General features: G+C 47.1%; 1 protein-coding gene across 7 annotated transcripts in view; it reads right to left on the reverse strand.

The window, feature by feature from the left end:
- The window catches only part of cfap70 (cilia and flagella associated protein 70), a 195,755-nt gene that overhangs the window by 144,703 nt on the left and 24,514 nt on the right, over positions 1-26,538 (reverse strand). For 5 of the 7 annotated variants that reach the window (XM_070900968.1, XM_070900971.1, XM_070900970.1 and 2 more), the window contains exons 4-6: positions 12,590-12,688; positions 12,410-12,492; positions 5,682-5,858 (exon numbers count right to left, since the gene is read on the reverse strand). In XM_070900968.1, the coding sequence (XP_070757069.1) occupies positions 5,682-5,858; positions 12,410-12,492; positions 12,590-12,688 (359 nt within the window). The remainder of the gene's footprint in view (positions 1-5,681; positions 5,859-12,409; positions 12,493-12,589; positions 12,689-26,538) is intronic. The other 2 variants (XM_070900973.1, XM_070900972.1) reach the window with 1 other exon arrangement.

The following is a 26,538-nucleotide window of genomic DNA, read 5'->3' on the forward strand; positions in this document are numbered from 1 at the left end:
GAAGTGCCGGTAATTAGTCTGCCACAAGAGTCCTATTATTTTAGAAGTGATATTTTTAAAACCTTCATATTGGTTGACTGGTAAGAAGTCAAATATGGAGACTTCCAACTTGTTTTAAATGGAGTCTATCTAGAAGGGCCTTACAAGTATATAGTGATACCAACGAAGACTGCGGCAAAATACAAGAAGACATTAACAAACTTGCAGAATGGGCGTGTAAATGGCAAATGAATTTCAATTTCAATATGGATATCTGTAAGGTGGTGCATTTTGGTAGGAGGAATAAGGAGGCCACCTACTCCTTCGAAAATAAGGGTCCTAAATTGCCCCCTGCTGGAAACCCGGTGCACGTATCCGGTTTCTGTTGTTTTCACCGCCACGGCGGATGAGGTGGCCTCTTGAGCGAAATTCCGCTCTTGGACTTTTTTTCCGGTGCACTGGAAGACGCTCATAATGGGGGCAGTAGTGCGGCGGTGAACACACTTGAGGGGTGGAAGTTAGGGGAGTACAGAGTTGCCGCCGCTGTCAATCATCAGCATAGTGCTGATGACGTCATCACTGCGCCTCATCACCACGGCTCTCCCCTTCCCTTAAAGGGGAGAGCCTGCACGATTTTTAAAGTTCGGTCCTGTCATGTATCTCACACTACTGTACATAACTGTATCTTACCATACTATACATGACTGTAACCAGAGATGACCTGTAACCACAAGCTTACCTTACCACCAGGGGTGCACTTGCAGGAGACACTGGATACCTGTCCCAGACAGGTATATAAAGAACAGATCTCAGGCAAGTGTTGCATTCGAGAGCTGTGTAATAAAGCTGCAGGTCCTGAGTGACCTTGACTTCAGTATGTGCCTTGTGTGAATCTGTACTGCAGGGACAGGACTTCAGTGGCGACGAGTTACGGGATTACAGAATCCACAGAATGGCGAACAATGGCTCAGATGAAAAATACAATGCTGGAGATAATTGGGAGGACTTTATAGAAAGGCTCCAGCAAAGCTCTGTAACCAAAGAATGGTTAGGCGATGATAAGGCAGACAAGAGAAGAGCCCATCTCTTGACCGGCTGTGGCTCGAAAACATACGCTTTAATGAAGGACCTGCTGGCATCCGAGAAACCAGCAAGCAAGTCGTTTGAAGAGTTGAGCACACTGGTAAGAGACCACCTGAAGCCAGCGAGCAGCCTACACATGGCCAGACACAGGTTCTACAACGACAGACGCTGTGTGGGCCAGAGCATAACCGACTTCGTGGCGGAACTTCGGAGGTTGGCTTGCTTATGTGAGTTCTCCAATGAACGAAGGAGAGAAGTACCGAGAGACTTTTTTATTGAAGGAATAGGCCATGCAGGCATATTCCGAAAGCTTATAGAAACCAAGAGCTTGACCCTAGAGGACGTAGCACTGGTTGCACAGACATTCTTGGCAGGAGAAGAAGAAACGAGGTTGATCTACACTGCGGGTACGACAACTAACGAAACATCGGAACAAGGGGTTCACAGCGTGAAACAAGCTGCTACCCCCACGCACAGACAAAGGCAGGAGAGCAGGCCCTCAACAGCAGGCAGTGGTGCCAGAAGCCATCAAGGGCTACATGAACGTCGTTCACACCTCATCAACCCACAATGCAAGCAATCAACTACAAACTGAGAAAAGCTCGAGAGAGCAGCCAGACGCAGCTCATTCTTTGGAAACAATGGAAGCGGTCTGTGCTGGAGATGTGGGGGAAGGCACTCATCAAAGGGGTGTCGATTTCAGCATGCTGTTTGCAGAAACTGCGACTATACAGAGCATCTGGCCTGCATGTGCAGAAAAACGGCAGCTCGGCTGGTATACGAATCGGAAGGGTCAGAAAGCGGACCAGAAGACGATGGGGACAGTACCCGGGACATCGATGTACAGCGGGTCAACACGATCAATGGCCACTGCTCCTACAACAAGACGCCTCCAATAACGATGAGGGTCCTACTCAATGGGATACCCGTCAACATGGAGCTGGATACGGGAGCGAGTCAATCTCTCATGAGCGCTCAACAATTTGAACTGCACAAAAGAGACAGACCAAAACACACAAGGGTCGACACCAAACTAAGGACCTATACCAAAGAAATCGTCCCAGTCCTCGGCAGCGCCATGCTCTCAGTCACACACAAAGGGACAGTGAACCGACTTCCCCTGTGGATTGTCCCAAACTAAACTGGAAATGGGATGATGTTCACGCCATGTCGTCAGAGGAACGGACCTCCTGCTCAACAGTTCTAAGTCGATTTGAACATCTCTTTCAGCCAGGTGTGGGCACCTTCAAAGGGGCTAAAGTCAAACAGGATGCTAGACCGGTCCATCACAAGGCTAGAGCTGTGCCCTATGTGATGAGGGAAAAGATTGAACATGAACTGGACAGGCTTCTGCGGGATGGCATTATCTCACCCGTGGAATTTAGCGACTGGGAAAGTCCCATCGTCCCAGTCATGAAGCCTGATGGATCCGTACGAATCTGTGGGGACTACAAATCTACCATAAACAGAGTCTCCCTACAGGACCAATACCCGCTGCCCAGAGCGGAGGACCTATTTGCCACTTTGGCTGGAGGAAAACCTTTCTAGAAACTAGATCTTACATCTATGTATATGACGCAAGAGTTGACCAATGAGTCCAAGCTACTCACCACCATCAACACACATTGAGGCCTTTTCATGTACAATCGATGCCCATTCGGCATCAGGTCGGCAGCTGCTATATTCCAGCACAACATGGAGAGTCTGCTCAAGTCCATCCCGGGGACGGTTGTATTTCAAGACGACATATTTATCATGGGCAGGGACACCGACTCCCATCTCCGCAATTTGGATGAAGTACTAAAGCAGTTGGATCGGGTAGGCCAAAGAGTTAAGAAATCCAAGTGCCTGTTTCTCGTGCCCGAATATTTGGGCAGAAGGATTGCCGCTGATGGAATCTGCCCAAAACCGAAGCAATTCGCCTGGCACCCAGGCCCTGGAATGTCTCAGAACTGCGCGCCTTTCTCGGGCTACTCAATTACTTTGGGAACTTTATGCAGAACTTAAGCACGCTGCTGGAGCCTCTCCACGTGCTACTCAGAAAGGGGTGCGATTGATTTTGAGGGGACGCCCAGGAACGCGCCTTCAATAAGGCACGTAACGTTCTGTGTTCCAACAGTGTTTTGGCTTTCTTTGATCCAGGTAAAAAGCTAGTTCTTATATGTGATGCGTCAGCGTACGGGGTCGGATGCGTTTTACAACATGTTAATAGTGCGGGTAAATTACAACTCATAGCTTATGCCTCCAGGTCACTTTTGTGGGCGGAGCGCGGGTACGGAATGATGGAGAAGGAGGCACTCGCGTGCGTGTGCGGTATCAAAAAGTTGCACCAATACCTTTTCGGGGCCAAGTTCGCGTTAGAAACTGACCACAAGCCCCTCACGTCCCTACTATCCGAAAGCAAGGCAATAAACGCCAACGCCTCGGCGCGCATTCAACGGTGGGCACTCATGCTGGCGTCTGACGATTACACCATAAGGCACAGACCAGGCACAAACAACTGTGCCAACGCGCTTAGCAGGCTACCCCTGGCGACCACGGAAGGGTCTGACGAACAGGACTGTGAGATAGTCATGGCAATCAATGCCTTTGAGTCCACAGGTTCGCCCATGATGGCTCGCCAAATCAGAGCCTGGACGTTATCCCTAGTAAAAAGATGTGTCCTAACCTGTGACTGGGCAGAGGCTCGCGATGCATGCCCCGAGGAGATCAAACCTTTCCATAGGCGCATGCATGAGCTGACACTTCAAGCAGACTGCCTGATGTGGGGCAGCCGAGTAGTTATGCCTCTATGAGGCAGAGAGGCATTTGTCCGGGAGCTCCACCGCGAGCACCCGGGGATCGTTCTCATGAAGGCCATAGCCAGATCCCACGTCTGGTGGCCTGGCATTGACACGGACTTGGAGCTCTGCGTCCGACGGTGCACCATTTGTGCCCAACTCAGTAATGCTCCCAGAGAGACCCCCCTGAGCCCCTGGCCCTGGCCCACCAAACCGTGGTCGCGGGTGCACATAGACTATGCGGGCCCATTCATGGACAAAATGTTCCTCGTAGTTGTAGATGCATTTTCTCAGTGGATCGAATGCACCATTTTAAACTCAAGCACCACCTCCACCACTGTGGAGAGCCTTGGAACCATGTTTGCAACGCACGGCATTCCTAGCATATTGGTTAGTGATAATGGTCCGTGCTTCACCAGCGCAGAATACCAGGATTTTATGAGTCCCAGACACGTATATAAGGACAGGTCTCAGGCAAGTCTGGCATTCGAGAGCTGTGTAATAAAGGTGCAGGTCCCGAGTGACCTTGACTTCAGTATGTGCCTCGTGTGAATCTGTACTGCAGGGACAGGACTTTACAGGTCTACTGGGCCACCAGGGAGTGTTTCGGCCGGGTCAGCAGCCTGGCACCCAAGAGGGAGTGTCAGGATGCCTGTTGGCGGCCCAACCGAACCCGGAGGCATAATTGTCGGCCCGACATGGCAGTGGGCCGACAAAAAAAGAAACATGGTGGCAGAGGCAGTACATCCTCCCCTTTATGGGAGCTGTACCGCCATTTTAGAAAGCCACAGCCTTACTGCACTGTCTCAAAAGTAGGTTTTGGCACCGCCTGGCGGGAGGAAGACTTTCTCAGCGGAATTTCGCTGTCGGGGGGGATCATTGGCGGTGCGAACGTTGATGATGCACTTAGGATGGCTTGGAAGCAGCAGAGTGGTGGGGGGGAGAGAGTGGGTCACTGCCAGAATACTACAGGAGCGGAATTTTGATAATGGCGGCCATTACACGAAAAATCGGCAGCCATTGCACTCCGCAGCGTGGCTGCCAATTTCCGGTGTTAATAGGGCTTGAGGGAAGGGGCAATTTCGGCCCCTAGGAGTCTAAATGGGTGCAAAGCAATCTAAGGGTACAGATTTACAAATCATTAAAAGTAGTAATGCAGATTAACAAAGGCATTAAAAAAAAGTGCAAACGAGGTACTGGGGTTCAAAAATCACACAAGTTATGTTAAACTTATTTAGAACCTTGGTCAGATCACATTTAAGAGTACTGTGCACAGTTCTGGTCTCATTATTACAAAAAGATTCGAAACACTGGAAAAAGGGCAAAATGGATTTACAAGGATGATGTCAGAACGAAAGGATACAACTATCAGGAAAGACTGAACATTCTGGGGCTTGTTTGTCTGGAAAAGAGAATACTCAGAGGTGACCTGATAGAGGTTTCTAAAATTATGAAGGAGTTCAATAAGAGATGTTTCCACTTGTGGGGAAGTCCAAAACTAGGGGCCATGAATATAAGATAGTCACTAATAAATTCAATAATTAATTCAGGAGAAACTTCTTTACTCCAAAGTGTTGAGAATGTAGAATGCCCGACCACATAGAGTGGTTGGGACGACGAGCATAGATGCATTTAAGGAGAATCTATATATGAGGAAGAAAAGACGAGACGGGTATGCTGATAGGGTGAGATGAAGTAAGGTTGGTGGGAGCTCGTGTAGAGGGTAAACATCGGCATAGACCTGTTCGGGTTGAATGGCCTGTTTCTATGCTGTAATATTCTATGTCAGGGAAGCGGATACAGCTGGTACATTCTTGCAAAATGGGTTTCTTTACTTACCAGAGTAGATGTTGGCAGAAACAGAGCAACTATATAGTTAAATTGTGGCCCAGTGTTGTTCCAGCTCTCAGGAACTGAATAGGCAGTCTCTGCAGTTATTCTCAGCAGGTTAGATCCTTCTAACTGGGCCTCAGAAAGCAAAGGTTCTGGGACAGACACAGCAATATCCAGTAGCGGCTGCATACAAAGCACAAGCATTTGCAAAGCACAGATAATACAAAGTTATACTGCTAATCATACTGATTTTAGTTTTACATATTTAACAAATTAATATTGGTCTGTAATTTGTGGCCCCTGTGCGCGTGTACGAGGTGTCCATGTTCCAAATTTAGGTATGCGCTGCGCATGCGCCAAAAGCTGGCACTTGCAATCTGTCAAGAATTCTCTTGACAGATCTTAACAAATAGGCTATTTGTTCAACTTGTGCCCAGCGAATGCCCGTGAAATTCTTACACCTGGTAAGAGTTTTAAAAAACAATGTTTAAATGAATGAATTTTTAAACATAAGACACATGTACAATAAGGTAAGTTTAATTTTTGTTTTATTGGGCTAGAAATTCCATATTTACCGCTATTGCGGTATTCTGGCGGTATACGCTGATCGAGTTTTTACTACCGCCGGAATATCGCTAAGAACCAAAGCCGCTAGGTGTTTGTGTGTTTTTTCTTCTGCATAATCTTCGAAGATTTTCAAACCCAAAATGTAGATACCTTTAGCAAATGACTCCACGAGGCAGGGTATGATACTGAAACTGTGTGCACCTGTAGTCCTTTATGTGCAGCTCCTAGAGTGAGGACACCAAGCTGTGAGCTCCTTTTTATACTGGGTTACCTGCAGTGTACAGGTAACCCTTGGGTCTCCAGCAGCAGCACCCTCTGGTGTACAGGTAAAGTGTGTACAGTGTAAGGGTACATTTAGTGTTGCATAAGTGTTGTAGACATCACACAGTAAAAAGGCATGCACATACAACACAAAATAATGGAGAAAGAAGGAGAGGTGGAAAGAGAGGTAGGGGAAAGAAAAAGAGCTAAAAGATTCTCTTGGGAAGCCCAAGAGGCTCTTGTCCACGAGGTAGAGGGAAGATGTAGTCAACTGACCCCGGGTGAACATAGGAAACCCGCCCCAGGTGTACCAACGCAGCTGGTCAGAGATTTCGGAGGTGGTGTCCTCGGTCGCCCAGGTCCATCGGGGGGGCAAACCAGTGCCGTAAGCGATGGAACGACATAGCTTTGTCCACGAGCGCAAGTAATAACTTTAATCATGCACTGACTCATTACTTAAAATGGAAATCTGCCACATTTTAATGTTGGTAAGCTTGGTGTCACGCATTATTTTCCATCAACAATCTTATTGCGATGGTTTTCTGTACTTAGATGTGTTCATCATGCACCACTTGTGTAATGACTCAAAAGTCTCGTTACTGTAAACTCATTCAGGTGCAACCTGATCCATCTTTATTCCAGCCCAAGAATGCCAGCGAAACAAAGAGACCCAGCTTATATACAGGTGACAAACACACATGCATACAGCCCGATGACCATCGACCATGGCGCCCTCTGGTGTCTGGTGACCCCCAAGCATTAATACATAACAACTTGCATCCTAATGTTACATTAATGGGACATTGAGGAAAGGATTGGGGATGGCTAATTGGGGATATCTGTCTATCCGTAATAGTAACTGGGCAATTAGGTTATACATTGCTATTGTCGTCTTTGCAGAAAAAAAATCCAGTAATCGGGCAGAGCGTCGGCGCACGATGGAGGGCCACCAAAGCTGGTCGATCTGTCTGACCTGGAGGAGCGCGCCGTCGCCCTTGTTGAAGCGCATAATCGCTCGGTCACCCGTGGTGGTGCTGATCCAGTGGTAGTGGAGTGTAAGTCCTGCACAATCCCCGGGCTGTGCTGCGGTCATGTAATTTAATGTTATGTGAATATAATGTAGAAATAATGTAATGTAATGCAGGGACCACAAAATTTAATGTCATGCAGTTTCTGTCCATTCTGTTTATGCTAATTTCATGTAATGCCTCTCGGGATATATAATGCAGCAGTGTTGCCCCTCTACATAAGGCTGCGCAATGTGAGCGTACTCATGTCACCCTGACCCTCCCCTCCCCTTCTGCTAACCACTCATTATGTTTTCTAGTTGCACAGGAGGAACAGCAACCTGTTGAGCCCTCTGGAGCATTCACCGAATTGCTTCAGATGATTATTTCCGAAGGGGACTCCACTGAGGAGGAGGAGAACGTTGGTCTTGATGACCCTCCTCAAGCTGTTGTGGTGGGGGAAAAAAAAGTGCACAACAAGTACAGGAGATGGTTGAGCGAGAGGCGGGGACTCAAGGATCTATTCTACCTGCGGCCACCTCTTCCTCTTCGGAATCCATTTTTTATGGCTTCCGATTGGAGGAAGTAGCAGGACCAAGTGGTGTGCGGCGCACACCGAGTGCTCCAGCCCCTGTGCCAAATCCGTGGAGGTTGATCTTGCGGGGCAGGTATGCCCCACGACAGGCAGACGTCGACCTGGACAAAGTGAGACTGTCTAGGGTAAGTGTCGACATAGGTTGAGAGCTGATCCATGCCATTGGTGGCTTAGCCGGGAACATAGTCACACAATCGGCCCGTCAATCGGCGAATATGACGGAGCTGACCGCCGATGCCATGCGGCAATCGATGGAATTGGCACATGGCATGACACCCTATCATACCACCGATGGCGACAGCACCTGAGAGGCGGGAGGAATTAATTGCTTCCGACACTGAAGCCGGGTCTTCAGAACCCCGAGCTTCTCCAGAACCCCCACACATGGCGCTGCCATTGTCACCCTCCCTACAGCAGCAGTGCCGTGCAGGGCCAGGGGTAAGGGTAATGGGAGGAGGAAACTGGGGGTAAACACCAGGCCGGGGGATGGGGGGGAAAGGCGGTGGAAATGGTGGCCGCAGGTGGAATATTTGCCGGGTAGGGGGTGTTCTGGGTGTTTATAGTTGTTACTCAAAAATTGTTGCTTGTTGGGGGGTGTTGTGGGTGTTGTCATTTTTACTATTTTTACTGTTTGTTGTTGTTTTTGTTTGGTTTGTTACGGTTCTAAGAAAACAACAATTATTTCATATTTTATTGCAAAATAATTATTTATTTTATTTTAAATCTTACAAACTTGTTCAAAATTTCAAATTTTATAAAAAAATGTATTCAACTGAACCATTCTTGTGCAGTATCTCACTCACTTTTAGAAAATGAAGGGTAACAATTATTGTAAGGGTTGCATACAATGGCCCAGCGAGGGTGAAACGTAACTCTCACCGTTCAAGCAAAGTGTTCATGAGCTGCTGACATAGCAGTTTTGCAGTTGCTAAAGCACCACGAGGTGTTTGGGGAGGGGGGGGCAGGGGGATGGTGGTGGCATGGTTCCTTGTGCTCCTCAATGTCCTTCTCCTCCTCCTGTCCAGCAGTCCCATGTGGCAAGTCCTGTCCCCTCATGATAGCTAAGGTGTGCAATAGGTAACACACCACAGTGAACTCAGCGAACTGCTCAGGTTGGTATTGCAGGTTGCCTCCAGCGTGGTCCAGGCATCGGAAGCGCTCCAATTCTTTTCGATGATATTGAGTGTGGCTATATGGCTTTCTCGGCTTCTGTCTGAGGCTTCCGGAGGGGGGACATAAGCCAGGGGCGAGGCTGTATCCTTTGTCCCGCAGCATCTAGCAGTGACCTTGTGGTCGACTTTTAAACAATGCTCTCACGCAAGATGTACGAATCATGAATGCTCCCTGCAAAATTGGCATTTACTGCCATGATGTGTTGCGTGTGGTCAACAACGAGCTGCACGTTCAGGGAATGGAATTCCTTTCGGTTTCGGTACACCTCTGGCCCCTCTAAAGGTGCTCGCAGGGCGATGTGCGTACAGTCTATGGCACCCTGGACCTTGGGAAGTTTGCAATTCTTGAAAAACCCAAAGCCCTCTGACTCTGTGCCTCCCTGGTCATTGGGAAGTTTATAAAGTCCATCCTATGTGCATAAAGCGCTTCAGTTACCTGGCGAATACAGCGATGTGTGGCATGCTGAGAGATGCAGCATATGTCGCCAGCTGATGCCTGAAAGGAGCCCGATGCATAGAAGGAAAGTGCTCCAGTCACCACCTCGAAGGGCTGTGCGGTTCTGATGGTGCTGGTAGGCTGCAGGTCTGCCTTAATGAGCTGGCATATCTCATTGATGACTTCTTTTCGGAAGCGCAGCCTTCTAATGCACCATGTATCGGACAGGTGGAGGTATGACCACTTCTCCCTGTAAATTCATTGGTGGTAAGGCGGCCTCCTCCTCAGAAATCTGCAACCTCTTTGATTGGGCACATAATGCTCTTCAGTGAACCTTCTTCCAGCTCTATTCTGCAGCATGTAAGTAGTTAGCAATATTGGCACAGAAATTACAGGCCCCATTCCTTTTAATGTCCTAAAATGTCCTCAGAATTCTTCAAATGTCCTCAAACAACCACAAATGTATTTTCAATTGACCACAATGTGCTCAGATAATCTCCAATATATTCAAGCACCCTTAAAAACTACTCTCAAATGACTTTTATGCCCCCACCAACTTCAAACAGCCATTCCTCAAGTTCCTCCAATTTAAAAAATGGCATCCATAACGCTGAGTTAAAATCAGGTAAGTGATGCGTTTTCTGAGCGGTATTTTAGTCAAATGGTAAAAATGGGTGATTTGCTGAATTTACCGCCGGCAGTATTTTTGGGCGGTACACAAGAAATGATGTCAATCAATTTTTTTTTAAATGGGCGGGCAGTATCGTTTATCGCCGACAGTAATTGACTGTTGAATTTACCGCCGGCGATATATGGGCGGTAATTTCCACTTTGACCATCATTTGGGCGATAAAATGTTTCCCAGCGGTAATTGGCCGGTAAAATGGGCAGTATGTTGCTAAATTTCTAGCCCAAGGTATTTTAATTAATTTGAAATATGTAAATGTTTTTATTTTTTTGGTTATGTTAATTGTATTTTTTAATGTGATCCCCATTCATTTTTCTGGAGATTCCATACATACGGAATCCCCATAAGCATGAACAGGGATTCCCTTCTTTGATTGGTTGGGTTGGCCCACGTGATCCCAGGGGCGCTGGTGAACCGCATGCGCCCCTGGGATACATGAGCCTACACGTAGAGACACAGGACTGAAAGTCTCCATGGATCCTGAGGCAGAAGGTAAGTGCGTAGATTTTTTGCTGGTCAGAGGCAACCACCTCGCAGGATGCCTCCAACCGCAAATTCAGCCCCAACCATAAACAGCTCAAAAGACTCTCTTAATCTAATTATCTGATTTCCAAGCAAGATGGTGATGGCTTTGCTTATTGCTCACAGATGGGACAGGTTTTTTTCCATTATTCTCTCTAACCTCTTGGGATTCTCCCATGCACAATTCTCCAACCAAGATTGGCAGACAATCTGTTATCAATCCTTTGCCGATGCACGAGAACATCATCAGATGCATGGAAATTGTATAGTATGACATGCCCTTAGATTTTTTCTCCTTTCCTTTGATCAATTACCTCTCTCAAACTCTTCCCCGGGGCTAATACAAGGAACTTTGTCAGAATCCTGGGAAACACCTACATCCTACAACTTTGTATGCAGCATGTTAATAATGCAGTGGCACACTGAAGCACCACTTGGATGTGTTTTGTTAATTCTGAGCATTCTTGCTAAGTAGGGCACCTCACAACAGTGTATAATTTCATATCTTACCCATTAAAGAAATTTGTTATGATGTTGGGCAAAGAAAGGAAATAGCATCATCAGACGTAACTATAAGCAAGCCTTCTGTTCACATAGCAGCACTGACAGTGACCGTGAAAATATATGCAGCCTGACCAAACCAAACATGCCCATCCCATAGTGCCATGGTTATGTTACTGGACTAATAACGCAGAAGGCTGGACAAATAATCGAAAGAATGTGAATTCAAATCCCACCATGAAGGCTTGAGAATTTGATTTCAGTTTTTGAAGAACTGGTACCAGTAACAAGTGACCATGAAGCTGTCGGATTGTTGTACAAACCTAACTGGTTCACTTATGTCCTTAGATAAGGAAATCTGCCTTTCTTTCCCAATCTGCCCTATATGTAACTCCAGTCCCACATCAACATGGTTTACTCTGAAGTGGCCCACCAAGCTACTCAATTGTACAAGGACAACTGGGGGTGGGTGATATGCCAGTCTTACCAGCGACGCCCATATCTCAAGAATGAATAAGAAAAAGACGACGTTGGGGTAGAACTTGACTTTGTGCAATAGTGTAAAACGAGTGATAGCGAGTCGGCAGCCATTCACAAAGTCAAGATCTACGCCGTTGTGTGAAGGCAGGAGTTTGTGTCAGGGAAAACAAAATAAAGATTGAGATTTGCCAACAAGTCCCCAGCACAAGGATAAGAGCATTCACCTCATAATCCTGGAAGCACAGGTTTGGCGTCTCAAGTTTTCTGGCAACTGTCAGTCACAACCAATTACTTTTAGCTTTGACTTAGTCACAAGGGAAATTACAATGCAGCAACAGAAGAAATTGAAAATCAACAATACTTCACAGCCACATCTGACATGTGGCAAGTTCAATCCAGGATAGAATCTACACTCAGACAAATTTGAAAATGTAACACTGAGTAGAATGAAGACTGATGAATTATATTAATGTTATCGCAAACATAGGTCTATACTCATGATTACCTTTGTTTCTTCCGATATAGTTTGCTCCAAAGGAGCTCCTCCAACAGGGTGGATTGTAATGGTCTTTGTAAATTTACATTCTCCTGAGGATAAGAGCATTTTTAATATCAGCTCTTGTGTGTCTCATGCAATTGGTTTCACTGAATAGATGTCACATACATTTCTGCCGATAACACCAACCTTGAACCAGAGGCAGCAAGTCTACTGTGGCTTGGCCTAGAACAAGAGTCTTCTCTTCTTTTTTTTTCTTCTCTTTGGGTAAAACCTCAAATACTGTCACTACGGTTTCATAGAAAGGAAGAAACATCTCAAATTAGGCTGTAAACAATTCTCTAGGCACACTTCCAAAATATAACAGTTCTGATCTTGCAAAAGTAGCTTTAATCTCCAATATCGCCTTCTTGGCTTGGTGTCAATTTTTGTCTGCTTTTGTTTCTGTGAATCACTTTGGAACATGTCCTACATTACAGACGCTTTATAAAGGCAAGTCGTTGTTTAATAACTTACAGCAAAGTGTTTGATTCAGGAGGTCCACAAGGGAAAATAATGTCTACACTACAGGGATAGAAACATAGAAAATAGGTGCAGGAGCAGGTCATTCAGCCCTTCTAGCCTGCACCGCCATTCAATGAGTTCATGGCTGAACATGAAACTTCAGTACCCCCTTCCTGCTTTCTCGCCATAACCCTTGATCCCCCGAGTAGTAAGGACTTCATCTAACTCCCTTTTGAATATATTTAGTGAATTGGCCTCAACTACTTTCTGTGGTAGAGAATTCCACAGGTTCACCACTCTCTGGGTGAAGAAGTTTCTCCTCATCTCGGTCCTAAATGGCTTACCCCTTATCCTCAGACTGTGACCCCTGGTTCTGGACTTCCCCAACATTGGGAACATTCTTTCTGCATCTAACCTGTCTAAACCCGTCAGAATTTTAAACGTTTCTATGAGGTCCCCTCTCATTCTTCTGAACTCCAGTGAATACAAGCCCAATTGATCCAATCTTTCTTGATAGGTCAGTCCCGCCATCCCGGGAATCAGTCTGGTGAACCTTCGCTGCACTCCCTCAATAGCAAGAATGTCCTTCCTCAAGTTAGGAGACCAAAACTGTACACAATACTCCAGGTGTGGCCTCACCAAGGCCCTGTACAACTGTAGCAACACCTCCCTGCCCCTGTATTCAAATCCCCTCGCTATGAAGGCCAACATGCCATTTGCTTTCTTAACCGCCTGCTGTACCTGCATGCCAACCTTCAATGACTGATGTACCATGACACCCAGGTCTCGTTGCACCTTCCCTTTTCCTAATCTGTCACCATTCAGATAATAGTCTGTCTCTCTGTTTTTACCACCAAAGTGGATAACCTCACATTTATCCACATTATACTTCATCTGCCATGCATTTGCCCACTCACCTAACCTATCCAAGTCACTCTGCAGCCTAATAGCATCCTCCTCGCAGCTCACACTGCCACCCAACTTAGTATCATCCGCAAATTTGGAGATACTGCATTTAATCCCCTCGTCTAAATCATTAATGTACAATGTAAACAGCTGGGGCCCCAGCACAGAACCTTGCGGCACTCCACTAGTCACTGCCTGCCATTCTGAAAAGTACCCATTTACTCCTACTCTTTGCTTCCTGTCTGACAACCAGTTCTCAATCCACGTCAGCACACTACCCCCAATCCCATGTGCTTTAACTTTGCACATTAATCTCTTGTGTGGGACCTTGTCGAAAGCCTTCTGAAAGTCCAAATATACCACATCAACTGGTTCTCCTTTGTCCACTTTACTGGAAACATCCTCAAAAAATTCCAGAAGATTTGTCAAGCATGATTTCCCTTTCACAAATCCATGCTGACTTGGACCTATCATGTCACCATTTTCCAGATGCACTGCTATGACATCCTTAATAATTGATTCCATCATTTTACCCACTACTGAGGTCAGGCTGACCGGTCTATAATTCCCTGTTTTCTCTCTCCCTCCTTTTTTAAAAAGTGGGGTTACATTGGCTACCCTCCACTCCATAGGAACTGATCCAGAGTCAATGGAATGTTGGAAAATGACTGTCAATGCATCCGCTATTTCCAAGGCCACCTCCTTAAGTACTCTAGGATGCAGTCCATCAGGCCCTGGGGATTTATCGGCCTTCAATCCCATCAATTTCCCCAACACAATTTCCCGACTAATAAAGATTTCCCTCAGTTCCTCTTCCTTACTAGACCCTCTGACCCCTTTTATATCCGGAAGGTTGTTTGTATCCTCCTTAATGAATACCGAACCAAAGTACTTGTTCAATTGATCCGCCATTTCTTTGTTCCCCGTTATGACTTCCCCTGATTCTGACTGCAGAGGACCTACGTTTGTCTTCACCAACCTTTTTCTCTTTACATACCTATAGAAACTTTTGCAATCCGCCTTAATGTTCCCTGCAAGCTTCTTCTCGTACTCCATTTTCCCTGCCCTAATCAAACCCTTTGTCCTCCTCTGCTGAGTTCTAAATTTCTCCCAGTCCCCAGGTTCGCTGCTATTTCTGGCCAATTTGTATGCCACTTCCTTGGCTTTAATACTATCCCTAATTTCCCTAGATAGCCACGGTTGAGCCACCTTCCCCTTTTTATTTTTACGCCAGACAGGAATATACAATTGTTGTACTTCATCCATGCGGTCTCTAAATGTCTGCCATTGCCCATCCACAGTCAACCCCCTAAGTATCATTCGCCAATCTATCCTAGCCAATTCACGCCTCATACCTTCAAAGTTACCCTTCTTTAAGTTCTGGACCATGGTCTCTGAAATTACTGTTTCATTCTCCATCCTAATGCAGAATTCCACCATATTATGGTCACTCTTCCCCAAGGGGCCTCGCACAATGAGATTGCTAATTAATCCTCTCTCATTACACAACACCCAGTCTAAGATGGCCTCCCCCCTAGTTGGTTCCTCAACATATTGGTCTAGAAAACCATCCCTTATGCACTCCAGGAAATCCTCCTCCACCGTATTGCTTCCAGTTTGGCTAGCCCAATCTATGTGCATATTAAAGTCACCCATTATAACTGCTACACCTTTATTGCATGCACCCCTAATTTCCTGTTTGATGCCCTCCCCAACATCCCTATTACTGTTTGGAGGTCTGTACACAACTCCTACTAACGTTTTTTGCCCTTTGGTGTTCTGCAGCTCTACCCATATAGATTCCACATCATCCAAGCTAATGTCTTTCCTAACTATTGCATTAATCTCCTCTTTAACCAGCAATGCTACCCCACCTCCTTTTCCTTTTATTCTATCCTTCCTGAATGTTGAATACCCCTGAATGTTGAGTTCCCAGCCCTGATCATCCTGGAGCCACGTCTCCGTAATCCCAATCACATCATATTTGTTAACATCTATTTGCACAATTAATTCATCCACCTTATTGCGGATACTCCTTGCATTAAGACACAAAGCCTTCAGGCTTGTTTTATTAACACCCTTTGTCCTTTTAGAATTTTGCTGTACAGTGGCCCTTTTTGTTCTTTGCCTTGGGTTTCTCTGCCCTCCACTTTTCCTCATCTCCTTTCTGTCTTTTGCTTTTGGCTCCTTTTTGTTTCCCTCTGTCTCCCTGCATTGGTTCCCATCCCCCTGCCATATTAGTTTAAATCCTCCCCAACAGCACTAGCAAACACTCCCCCTAGGACATTGGTTCCAGTCCTGCCCAGGTGCAGACCGTCCGGTTTGTACTGGTCCCACCTCCCCCAGAACCGGTCCCAATGCCCCAGGAATTTGAATCCCTCCCTGCTGCACCACTGCTCAAGCCACGTATTCATCTGCGCTATCCTGCGATTCCTACTCTGACTATCACGTGGCACTGGTAGCAATCCCGAGATTACTACTTTTGAGGTCCTACTTTTTAATTTAGCTCCTAGCTCCTTAAATTCGTTTCGTAGGACCTCATCCCTTTTTTTGCCTATGTCGTTGGTACCAATGTGCACCACGACAACTGGCTGTTCTCCCTCCCATTTCAGAATGTCCTGCACCCGCTCCGAGACATCCTTGACCCTTGCACCAGGGAGGCAACATACCATCCTGGAGTCTCGGTTGCGGCCGCAGAAACGCCTATCTATTCCCCTCACAATTGAATCCCCTATCACTATCGCTCTCCCACTCTTTTTCTTGCCCTCCTGTGCAGCAGAGCCAGCCACGGTGCCATGAACTTGGCTGCTGCTGCCCTCCCCTGATGAGTCATTCCCCTCAACAGTACCCAAAGCGGTGTATCTGTTTTGCAGGGGGATGACCGCAGGGGACCCCTGCACTACCTTCCTTGCTCTACTCTTCCTGCTGGTCTTCCATTCCCTATCTGGCTGTGGACCCTTTCCCTGCGGTAAGACCAACTCACTACACGTGATACTCACGTCATTCTCAGCATCGTGGATGCTCCAGAGTAAATCCACCCTCAGCTCCAATTCCGTAACGCGGACCGTCAGGAGCTGGAGGCGGATACACTTCCCGCACACATAGTCGTCAGGGACACCGGAAGCGTCCCTGAGTTCCCACATGGTACAGGAGGAGCATAACACCCGACCGAGCTCTCCTGCCATGTCTTAACCCTTAGATACACTTAAACTGGTAATAACAAAGCAGAGTGACCTTATTATGACATCCACCTCAAATCCAGTGATTTCAAACTCTCTAGTCCACTAGTCTGCACATTCTCCAGACCCACTAAGCTTTGTATAGTTTGGAGTAGGGACATAGTACAAGTACACGAGTACCAAGTAAACAATTACATTCACTTAGAATAACCTTACATAGCATGGTTTACTAACTAAAGTCCACATTCAACACAATTGCTCTCAGCTAGTCTCTAATTTCTGGCTATAATTAACTGCGATATTCTGTAAATGAAGTAAACAACTAGTCATTTTCATCAAAATATTTGCCTGAACTATTCAACTATCACACCATAAGATACAGTTTGTTACAGTACAGTAATGAAATATAGAGTATAAACTTCCCACGATTCTGTTCAGACATCAGCAAATCTTAGAGCCTATCTTAACATAACGATTAAATAATTCAGTGTCGATTTGCCAGGATTTTCCTTGCAAAAATAGTGGCAGTAAGTGAATAGAAATAGGACAGTGGAGCATTTTGCCGCAATCCTGTCCCAAAAAATTGGTGGCATTCTTATCTCTAGATGACCTATAAGTCAACAGTAACACACACCCCGAATCCACCCTACAACATGTAAATGGAAGCAAGTGGACAATTTTCCTTTTAGCCCACCCACCAGTAACTATGGCCCCAAGTTTCCACATGATCTGCTCCTGATTTTTAGGAGCAACTGGTGTAGAACGGAGTATCTTAGAAATCGGAATTCTCGACATTTAGTTTGCTCCAGTTCTAGTCAGTTTGAACAGTTTCACTTTGGAACAGAATTTTTTTTTCAAAAGGGGGCGTGTCCGGCCACTTACGCCTGATTTCAAAGTTTCGTGAGTGAAAACTTACTCCAAACTAACTTAGAATGGAGTAAGTGAAGATTGTTGTACGCTCGAAAAAAACCTTGTCTACACTTTAGAAAATTAGGTGTAGGGAACAAGGTGGGGGGGGAGCGGGGGGAAGGGAAATCATTAAATTCGACAATCAATCCTTAGTTATACTTATACAAATATTATACAAATAAATCCAACCTGAATAAAAATTTATAAGCAAAGAAAAGATTAAATAAACCATGTTCCTACCTGTGTGAAAGTGCTTCAGGCAGGCCTTTCATGTTGGAGACAGGCAGGGGTGTGGCGTCAGTGTCTCGACGGCAGCGGCAGCAAGCTTTGAGCTGAGCTGCAGTGCTTGAGGCAGGCCTTCATTCTCTTCGTGGCTGCACCGGACGGACCCGAGGCCATTCGGCCATGAGATATCAGCGGCGTCAGTGGCTGGCCGGCAGCCGAAGAATCAGCAGACCGATGTGAGGCCATTCGGCCATGAGATAGCAGCGGCGTCAGTGGCTGGCCAGCAGCCGAAGAATCAACGCAGGACACACGCAGCTCATTAAGGTTCTTGAGGCCATTCGGCCACGCTTTAGGGGCGGCGTCAGTGGCTGGCCGGCAGCCAAAGAATCAGCAGCAGACGGATGTGAGGCCATTCGGGCATAGGATATCAGTGGTGTCAGTGGCTGGCCGGCAGTCGAAGATACAGCAGCAGCCTTCAAGCTGTGAGGGGGACCGAGGCCATTTGGACAGGGAGAGGCAGCCACATCGACAGTTTTATATTTAAATTTACAGAATGGGTGCTGCATTGTCAACACCACGTATTATTGCAAAGTTGAATTGGCACTCTTATTTCTCCAAACACACAGTCCTTAATTTGCATGCACCAATGCAGCACCGGTTCTGCAAGTTTAGCAGTGAAAAGCTGAACTCACTGATTTCAGCAGGTGATTTATTCAGCAGTGCTGCTAAAAGCACTCCCTCACACACAGAAATATCAAAAAAAATTAAATTACAAGCCTTTGCAGGGGTCCAAGAAACAAATCTTCACTTTTTCTGCAGTATTTTTAAAAATGGCCGAGTGCCAATGTTTGTGTGAGACTGCGCGTGCGCGCACGCTCCAACGCGCATGCGCAGGGTTGCCGGCACCACGAAGGCTAATTTAAATTGTACCCGCCCCCTGCTACTTAGAAAATTGCCGCGAGTGTTAGGCTCTGCCCCCTGCTGCGAAGAGCGCGCCGCGCCAAGCAGACATCGAGCTCCAGAATATCGGACTTTTTTTTAGGCGCAGTTTTCTGCGCGAAAAACAGGCGCCCAGCTTGGAGGTGCGCCATTTTCGCCGCGGGACGAAACTTGGGGTCTATGCCACTATGTAGGTGTGAGGAAGAGAGAGATGTCTCAGAGCTAGTCGTGGAGGCCATAGTTGCTGAAGTACTTGTAACTCTCTCAAACTTTGTTAGGACAGCGATTTATGGTCTTTTTGCACTGCATAATAACCGAAACTCTAACACCGCCCATCTCTGCCCTTGCCTCAGCTCATCTGCTGCTGAAGCACATGCCTTTGTTACCTCTAAGCTTGACTATTCCAATGCACTCCTGGCTGGCCTCCGATGTTCTATCCTGCATAAACTAGAGGTGATCAAAAACTCGGCTGCCTGTGTCCTAACTCGCATCAAACCCGCTCACCCATCACCCCTGTGCTCGCTGACCTACATTGGCTCCCGGTGAACCAACGCCTCAATTAAAAAATTTTCAACTTTGCTTTCAAATTCCTCTATGGTCTCCCCTCTCCCTATCTCTGTCATCTCCTCCAGCCCCTTCCCCCCAGCCCCCCCAGAGATGCCTGCGGTCCTCTAACTCTGCCCTCTTGAGCATCCCTGATTATAATCGCTCAATCATTGGTGGCCGTGCTTTCTGTTGCCTAGGCCCTAAGCTCTGGAAATCCCTGCCTAAACCTCTCCGCCTCTCTACCACTCTTTCCTCCTTCAAAACGCTCCTTAAAACCTACCTCTAATTTCTCCTTATGCGGCTCGGTGTCAAATTCTTTATCTCATAATACTCCTGTGAAGCGCCTTAGGACGTTTCACTACATTAAAGGCGCTATATAAATACAAGTTGTTGTTATGTCCCCGTACCATTTAGAGTGTGTACCTGAAAAGCTGAAATGTTTGGATGCTGATTTGATGCCAGAGCTGCCATTTTGGAGCTCCAGCTTAAACACGCACAGCAGAACACACATTCAGCTGCACGAACGACCCCTACCAGTGCTATTTAAAGGAATCATCAATTATTTACAGGTTAGTTCCTGACTGATTTTGACTGGCTGTTGTTGCATTTTTAGAAGTGTTTGGTAGTTTCTAGAGTTCTTTAAAGTTGCTAAAGTCTACAGGGAGTGGAGTGGCAGGTGGTGAAGGACTTTGTCCTGACTGCAAGGATTCTGCACAAACTAATTGCTTCCAGACATAGGTGCAGCAGTAGTCATTCCCCTTGGCCAACAGCATGACAGAGATAGTGAGCAGAAGCGACAAAGAGCAGGACAAGTTGCTGGAAGAGGGAGCAGGAGGCCATAACCGCCTAGGGTGTCAAGAGAGCAATAATCTACCTGAACCTGAGCAAGGAACAGTGTGTCAGACGTCTGCGCTTCACTAATCCTCACAGAAATCTGCCACCTGCTGCAGCCACAACTGCAACCTCAGAGCAGGTCGAGGACCGCATTGCCAGTGGCTATGAAGGTGACCATGGCCATGAACATTTAGCGTTGGGTTCCTTGCAGGCTGGAGCAGGAGATACTTGCAACATCCCCCAATTAGCCGTCCACTGTTGCACAAGGGAGGTCACTGAGGCTCTCTTGCCAGAGAGCAGCAGGTGAAGCGACTACGCGGCTTCATGGGGCTTACAGGCTTACCCATGGTGCACGAGCCACTGACTGCACGCTCGTTGCTTTGTGGGCATGTAAACTCTGAGACATACCGCAACCGATAGGGATTCCACTCCCTCAATGTCCAGCTAGTGTGTGACCATACTCAGTGAATCCTGGCAGCAGTCATGTTGCCTTCATTCTGTGGCAGTCCGCTGCATTTGAGCCATCACGACTAATCAGAGGGTGGCTACTGGGCGACAAGCGCCATCCGTTAACGGCATGGTTCATGACTCCAGTGCTCATCTCACGCATTTGTGGGCAACATGCATATACCAAAAGGCATACTGCCACACAAAATATCATCGAGCAGATCATTGGCGTGCTGAAGCAACACTTCCGCTGGACCGCTCTGGAGGAGCCCTGCAGTACTCGGCAAAGCACATGTTTGCTGCATGCTGCATAATCTCGCCATCATGAGGGCACAGCCCTTGCCATCGGCGACCAGCTGAGCAGCAGCAGGAGAAATAGGAAGGGAGGAGGCAACCCAGACAGCCCCTTCCTGGCTGGGCTGTCCGTGACCATCTCATCTGACTGCGAAACCAGTAAAGGCAACCGCAATTCCACATTCACCAATAGTCCCTCACCTTACCTTCCCTCATTGTGCATACCCTTTTTTTTTCATTTGTTTCTGAGATGTGTGCGTCGCTGCTAAGTCCAGCATTTATTGTCCATCCTTAATTGCTCTTGAGAAAGCAGTGGTGAGCTGCCTTCTTGAACCGCTGCTGTCTGTGTGATGAAGGAACTCCCACAGTGCTGTTAGGGAGGGAGTTCCAGAATTATGACCCAGCAATGATGAAGGAACAGCGATATATTTCCAAGTCAAGATGGTGTGTAACTTGGAGGGAAACTTGCATGCGATAGTGTTCTCATACGCCTGCTGTCCATGTACTTCTAGGTGGTAGAGGTCGCAGATTTGGGAGATGCTATCAAAGAAGCCTTGACGAGTTGCTGCAGTGCATCTTGTAGATGGTACACACTGCAGCCATGGTGCGCCGGTGGTGGAGGGAGTGAATGTTTAAGGTGATGGATGGGGTGCCAATCAAGCGTGCTGCTTTGTCCTGGATGGTGTCAAGCTTCTTGAATGTTGTTGGAGCTGCACTCATCTAGGCAAGTGGAAAGTATTCCATCACACTCCTGACTTGTGCCTTGTAGATGGTGGAATGGCTTGGGGGAATCAGGAGGTGAGACACTTGCAGCAGAATATCCAGCCTCTGACCTGCTCTTGTGGCCACAGTATTTATGTGGCTGGTCCAATTAAGTTTCTGGTCAATGGTGACCCCCAGGATGTTGATCGTGGGGAATTCAGCAATGGTAATGCCATTGAATGTCATGGGGCAGTGGTTAGACTCTCGCTTGTTGGAGATAGTCATTGCCTGGTACTTGTGTGGCACGAATATTACTTGCTACTTATCAACCCTAGCCTGAATATTGTCCAGGTCTTGCTGCATGCAAGCAAGGACTGCTCCATTATCTGAGGAGTTGCGAATGGAACTGAACACTGTGCAATCATCAGCAAACATCCCCACATCTGACCTTACGATGGAGGGAAGGTCATTGATGAAGCAGCTGAAGATGGTTGGGCCTAGGACACTGTCCTGAGGAATTCCTGTAGCGATGTCCCGGGGCTGTGATGATTGACCATCCAACCACCACATCTATCTTTCTTTGTGCTAGGTCTGATCCAAGCCAGTGGAGAGTTTCCCCAGATTTCCACTGACTTCAGTTTTACGAGGGCTCCTCGATGCCACACTCGGTCAAATGCTGCCTTGATATCAAGGGAAATACTCTCACCTCATCTCTGGAATTCAGCTCTTTTGTCCATGTTTGGACGAAGGCTATAATGAAGTCTGGAGTGGTCCAGCCAGAACCCAAACTAAGCATCAGTGAACAGGTTATTGGTGAGCAAGTTGTAAAGTCCTGTCCCCTCAGTACAGATTCACACGAGGCATGTAGTGAAGTCAAGGTCACTCTGGACCTGCACCTTTATTTCACAGCTCTGGAATGCTGCACTGGCCTGAGACCTGTCCTTATATACCTGTCTCTTGCAAGTGCACCCCTGGTGGTAAGGTATGCTGGTGGTTACAGGTCATATCTTATTACAGTCATGTATAGCATGATAGGATACAGTTATATATAATAATGTAAGATACATGACACAAGTGCCGCTTGATGGAACTGTTGACAACACCTTCCATCATTTTGCTGCTGATTGAGAGTAGATTGATGGGGCAATAATGGGCCGGATTGGACTTGTCCTGCTTTTTGTGGACAAGACATTCCTGGACAGTTTTCCACATTGATGCCAATGGTGTAGCTGTACTGGAACAACTTGGCTAGAAGCGTGGCTAGTTCTGGAGCACAAGTCTTCAGCATGATAGCCGGGATGTTGTTGGGGCCCATAGCCTTTACTGTATCTAGTACGTTCAGCCACTTCTTGATATCACATGGTGTGAATCGAATTGGCTGAAGACTGGATTCTGTGATGATGACAGGGACCTCTGGTGGAGGCCGATATGGATCATCCACTCGGCACTTCTGGCTGAAGACCGTTGCAAACACTTCAGCCATGTCTTCTGCACTTGCATGTTAGGCTCCACCAGCATTGAGAGTGGGGAGCCTCCACCTCCTGTTAGTTGTTTAATTGTTGTTTAATACAAGTCTGCTGCTGCTGATGGCCCACAGCGCCTCATGATGCCCAGTTTTGAGATGGTAGATCTGTTTTGAATATATCCCATTAACACGATGGAGGGTGTCCTCAGTGTGAAGACAGGATTTTGTCTCCACAAGGGCTGTGCGGTGGTCACTGCTACCAATGCTGTCATGGACAGATGCATCTGCAATAGGTAGATTGGTGAGGATGAGTCAAGTAGGTTTTTCCCTCATGTTGGTTCTCTTGCCACCTTCCACAGGCCCAGTCTAGCAGCTATGGCCTTCAGTGCATCTTCCAATTGGTGTTCAACATGGAGGAGTACTGATTCATTAGCTGAGGGAGGCGGTAGGTGGTAAGCAGCCGGAGGTTTCCTTGCCCATGCTTGACCTGAAGCAATGAGACTTCATGGGGGCCGGAGTCAATGTTGAGTACTCCATGGGCCACTCCCTCCCTGTATACCACTGTGCTACCACCTCTGGTGGGTCTGTCCTGCCGGTGGGATGGTGATAGAGGAGTCTGGGACATTGGGTAAAAGGTATGATTCTGGCACAAGTCCCCAGATGTTAGCGAGCAGGACTTTGCAGGGTCGGCAGAGTGTGCCGTCGTCGTGTCCGAAGCCGGTGTCAAGGTCGATGCTGGGTGGTCCGGCCGGTTTTATTATTGCTTTTCAAAGCGGTTTGTTACAACTGAGTGGCTTGCTGGGCCATTTCAGAAGGCAGTTGAGAGTCAACCACATTGCTGCGGGTCTGAAGTCACATATTGGCCAGACCAGGTAAGGACAGCAGATTTCCTTCCCTAAAGGGCATTAGTGAACCAAATGGGTTTTTATTACAATCCGTTAGCTTTATGGTCACCATTGTGATTGCTAGTTTTTGAAAAATTCTAGGTTTATTTAATTAAGTGAATTCAAATTCCCCAGCAGCCGTGGTGGAATTTGAACTCACGTCCCTGGATCAGTCCAGGCCTCTGAAGTACCGGTCCAATAACATAACCACTATGTTACCGTTCCGATCAGCCTTCTTCTGTAGCCCACCCCATCAAAGTGCTCATCTGAGTCCTCTGCAGAAGAACTCTTGTGCGACCTTGCCCTCTGGCAAGCTGGCACCTGCGCTACCCTTGTCCCCTGCCCTGGCTGCGGGCCACTTGTGCCCGGCTTCTCACCCCGTGCCTCCAAGCTATTGTCTAAATTACACACAGTGTCAGTCTCTGAGCTGGTGGCTGCGAGTGTGTAATCGAGTGACGGTGTTTCTGCTTCATCACTGTCTTCCTGCTCTTCCACCATTGCCTGTGCCAGCTGACAGTTCTTGCATATCTGAAAAGAGAAAGGCACAAGGATAGAGTTGTGGTGAAGGGAGAGGGAAAAGCAAGAAGTGAATGCTTACACCATCTGCAGCTTGTATATCAGAAGAGATTGTGGGAAGAGGGGGAAGTGGGATGCGAGAAGGAGGATTAGGTATGAGGATACTGTCATCTTTGATGGTTTCAGTCCCGCCACTGGCCACGAGCTCAGCGGTGGCTGCTCCAATGATGGCTCCTCCATCAGAGCAAGGATATGCAATCATGCCTGTCCCCTAACTCCTGCTGCCGCCTGTTATGCGCCAACTTGTCCTGCAAAAGAGAGGGAAGTGTGTTAGTGAGTGTGGTGCAATGTGTTTGGGTGATGTGCAGTGTGATGTGGGTGTGAGGCTTGGCTAAATGTGTTAAGAGTGAGTTAAACTATGAATATGAGGAATGAGTGGTGATTGATAATTATTGGTAAGTGAGTAGTGCGGGTATGGTGCTATTAAGATTATTTCACTGACTTTGACCATTGAGATCATTGAACTTCTTACAGTGCATCCAGGTCCTAGGGGCTTGACTCTTGGTATTGACTGCAACAACTATTTGCTTCGACTTCCTTCACAGAGTTTGTCTGGAGGGCCTCCTGCACCCATCATCCCGCCCCCATGGATAGAGGACCACTCTCCCCCTCCCCACCTCCTCCACTAAGGCCTTCAGTGCAGCACCAGAGAACCTTGCAGCATGCTTTCACCCCTGTTGCTTCATAATTCACTCTTCCTGCTCAGACTCTCGTCCACAAATAGTTCCAGCACTTGCTCCAGCCAGAAAGCACCACCCCTTTAAGAGGTTCAGGCTGACTTTAAGTAGTGCAGTCTAGCTTCGAGTGGTGCTTGCCTCACATAAACTTGGGCCCCCTGCTGAGGCGTGCAGCCACGCAACAGCGCATTTACCATTGGCAGCATCAGCAATCATGCAAAGTAACAGGTAGCACGAAGTTAGCGTGCTACCTGGATCGGAAGAAATGGGCTTGCGTTAATTGCGCAACGTGATCCCTGCGCCTGTTTTCAGGGGCTATTGAATTTTAACCTCCCTTAACAACATCAGTTCCTCCCAGAGGCATTTGGTAAATTTTGCTAGCTGTTGGCAGGACACTTGCAGCTCTCATCCGGAAGGAGAACATAATTATCTGTGACTGTGAAAGTAACCACAGCAATTACATTTTGCGTGACAAGTTCTTTCCAGGTCGTCTTTGGTGACCTTAAGTCAAACAGCAGGACACCATTGCATAAAGAAGATCACTGATGCACTGTTCAGGAGGGTATCATAATTTATTCATTTATGCAAATTGCCTTGAAAGTCTCCAGTGACTCTCAATTTTATCATTTGGGAAAGCTTTCATCCAACAAATATATAGCTTTTGTATGATAAAAATCACCAATGCTGACTATCGAGGTAGCTGCCATGATTTGTTTATTCTTCACCAATCCCCATACACAACGACAATTTGTATTTATATAGCGCCTTTAACATAGTAAAATGTCCCAAGGCGCTTCAGAGGAGTATTATCGGACAAAAAATGACACCAAGCCACATAAGGAGAAATTAGGGCAGATGACCAAAAGCTTAGTCAAAGAGGTAAGTTTTAAGGAGCATCTTAAAAGGAGGAAAGAGAGTTTGAGGGGTAGAGAGGTTTAAGGAGGAAATTCCAGAGCTTGGGGACAAGGCAACAGAAAGCAATCACCAATGGTTGAGCGATTATAATCAGGGATGCTCAAGAGGGCAGAATTAAAGGTGCACTGATATCCCA

The sequence above is a fragment of the Pristiophorus japonicus genome, chromosome 15, assembly GCF_044704955.1.
Source record: "Pristiophorus japonicus isolate sPriJap1 chromosome 15, sPriJap1.hap1, whole genome shotgun sequence".
Taxonomy (NCBI): Eukaryota; Metazoa; Chordata; class Chondrichthyes; family Pristiophoridae; genus Pristiophorus; species Pristiophorus japonicus.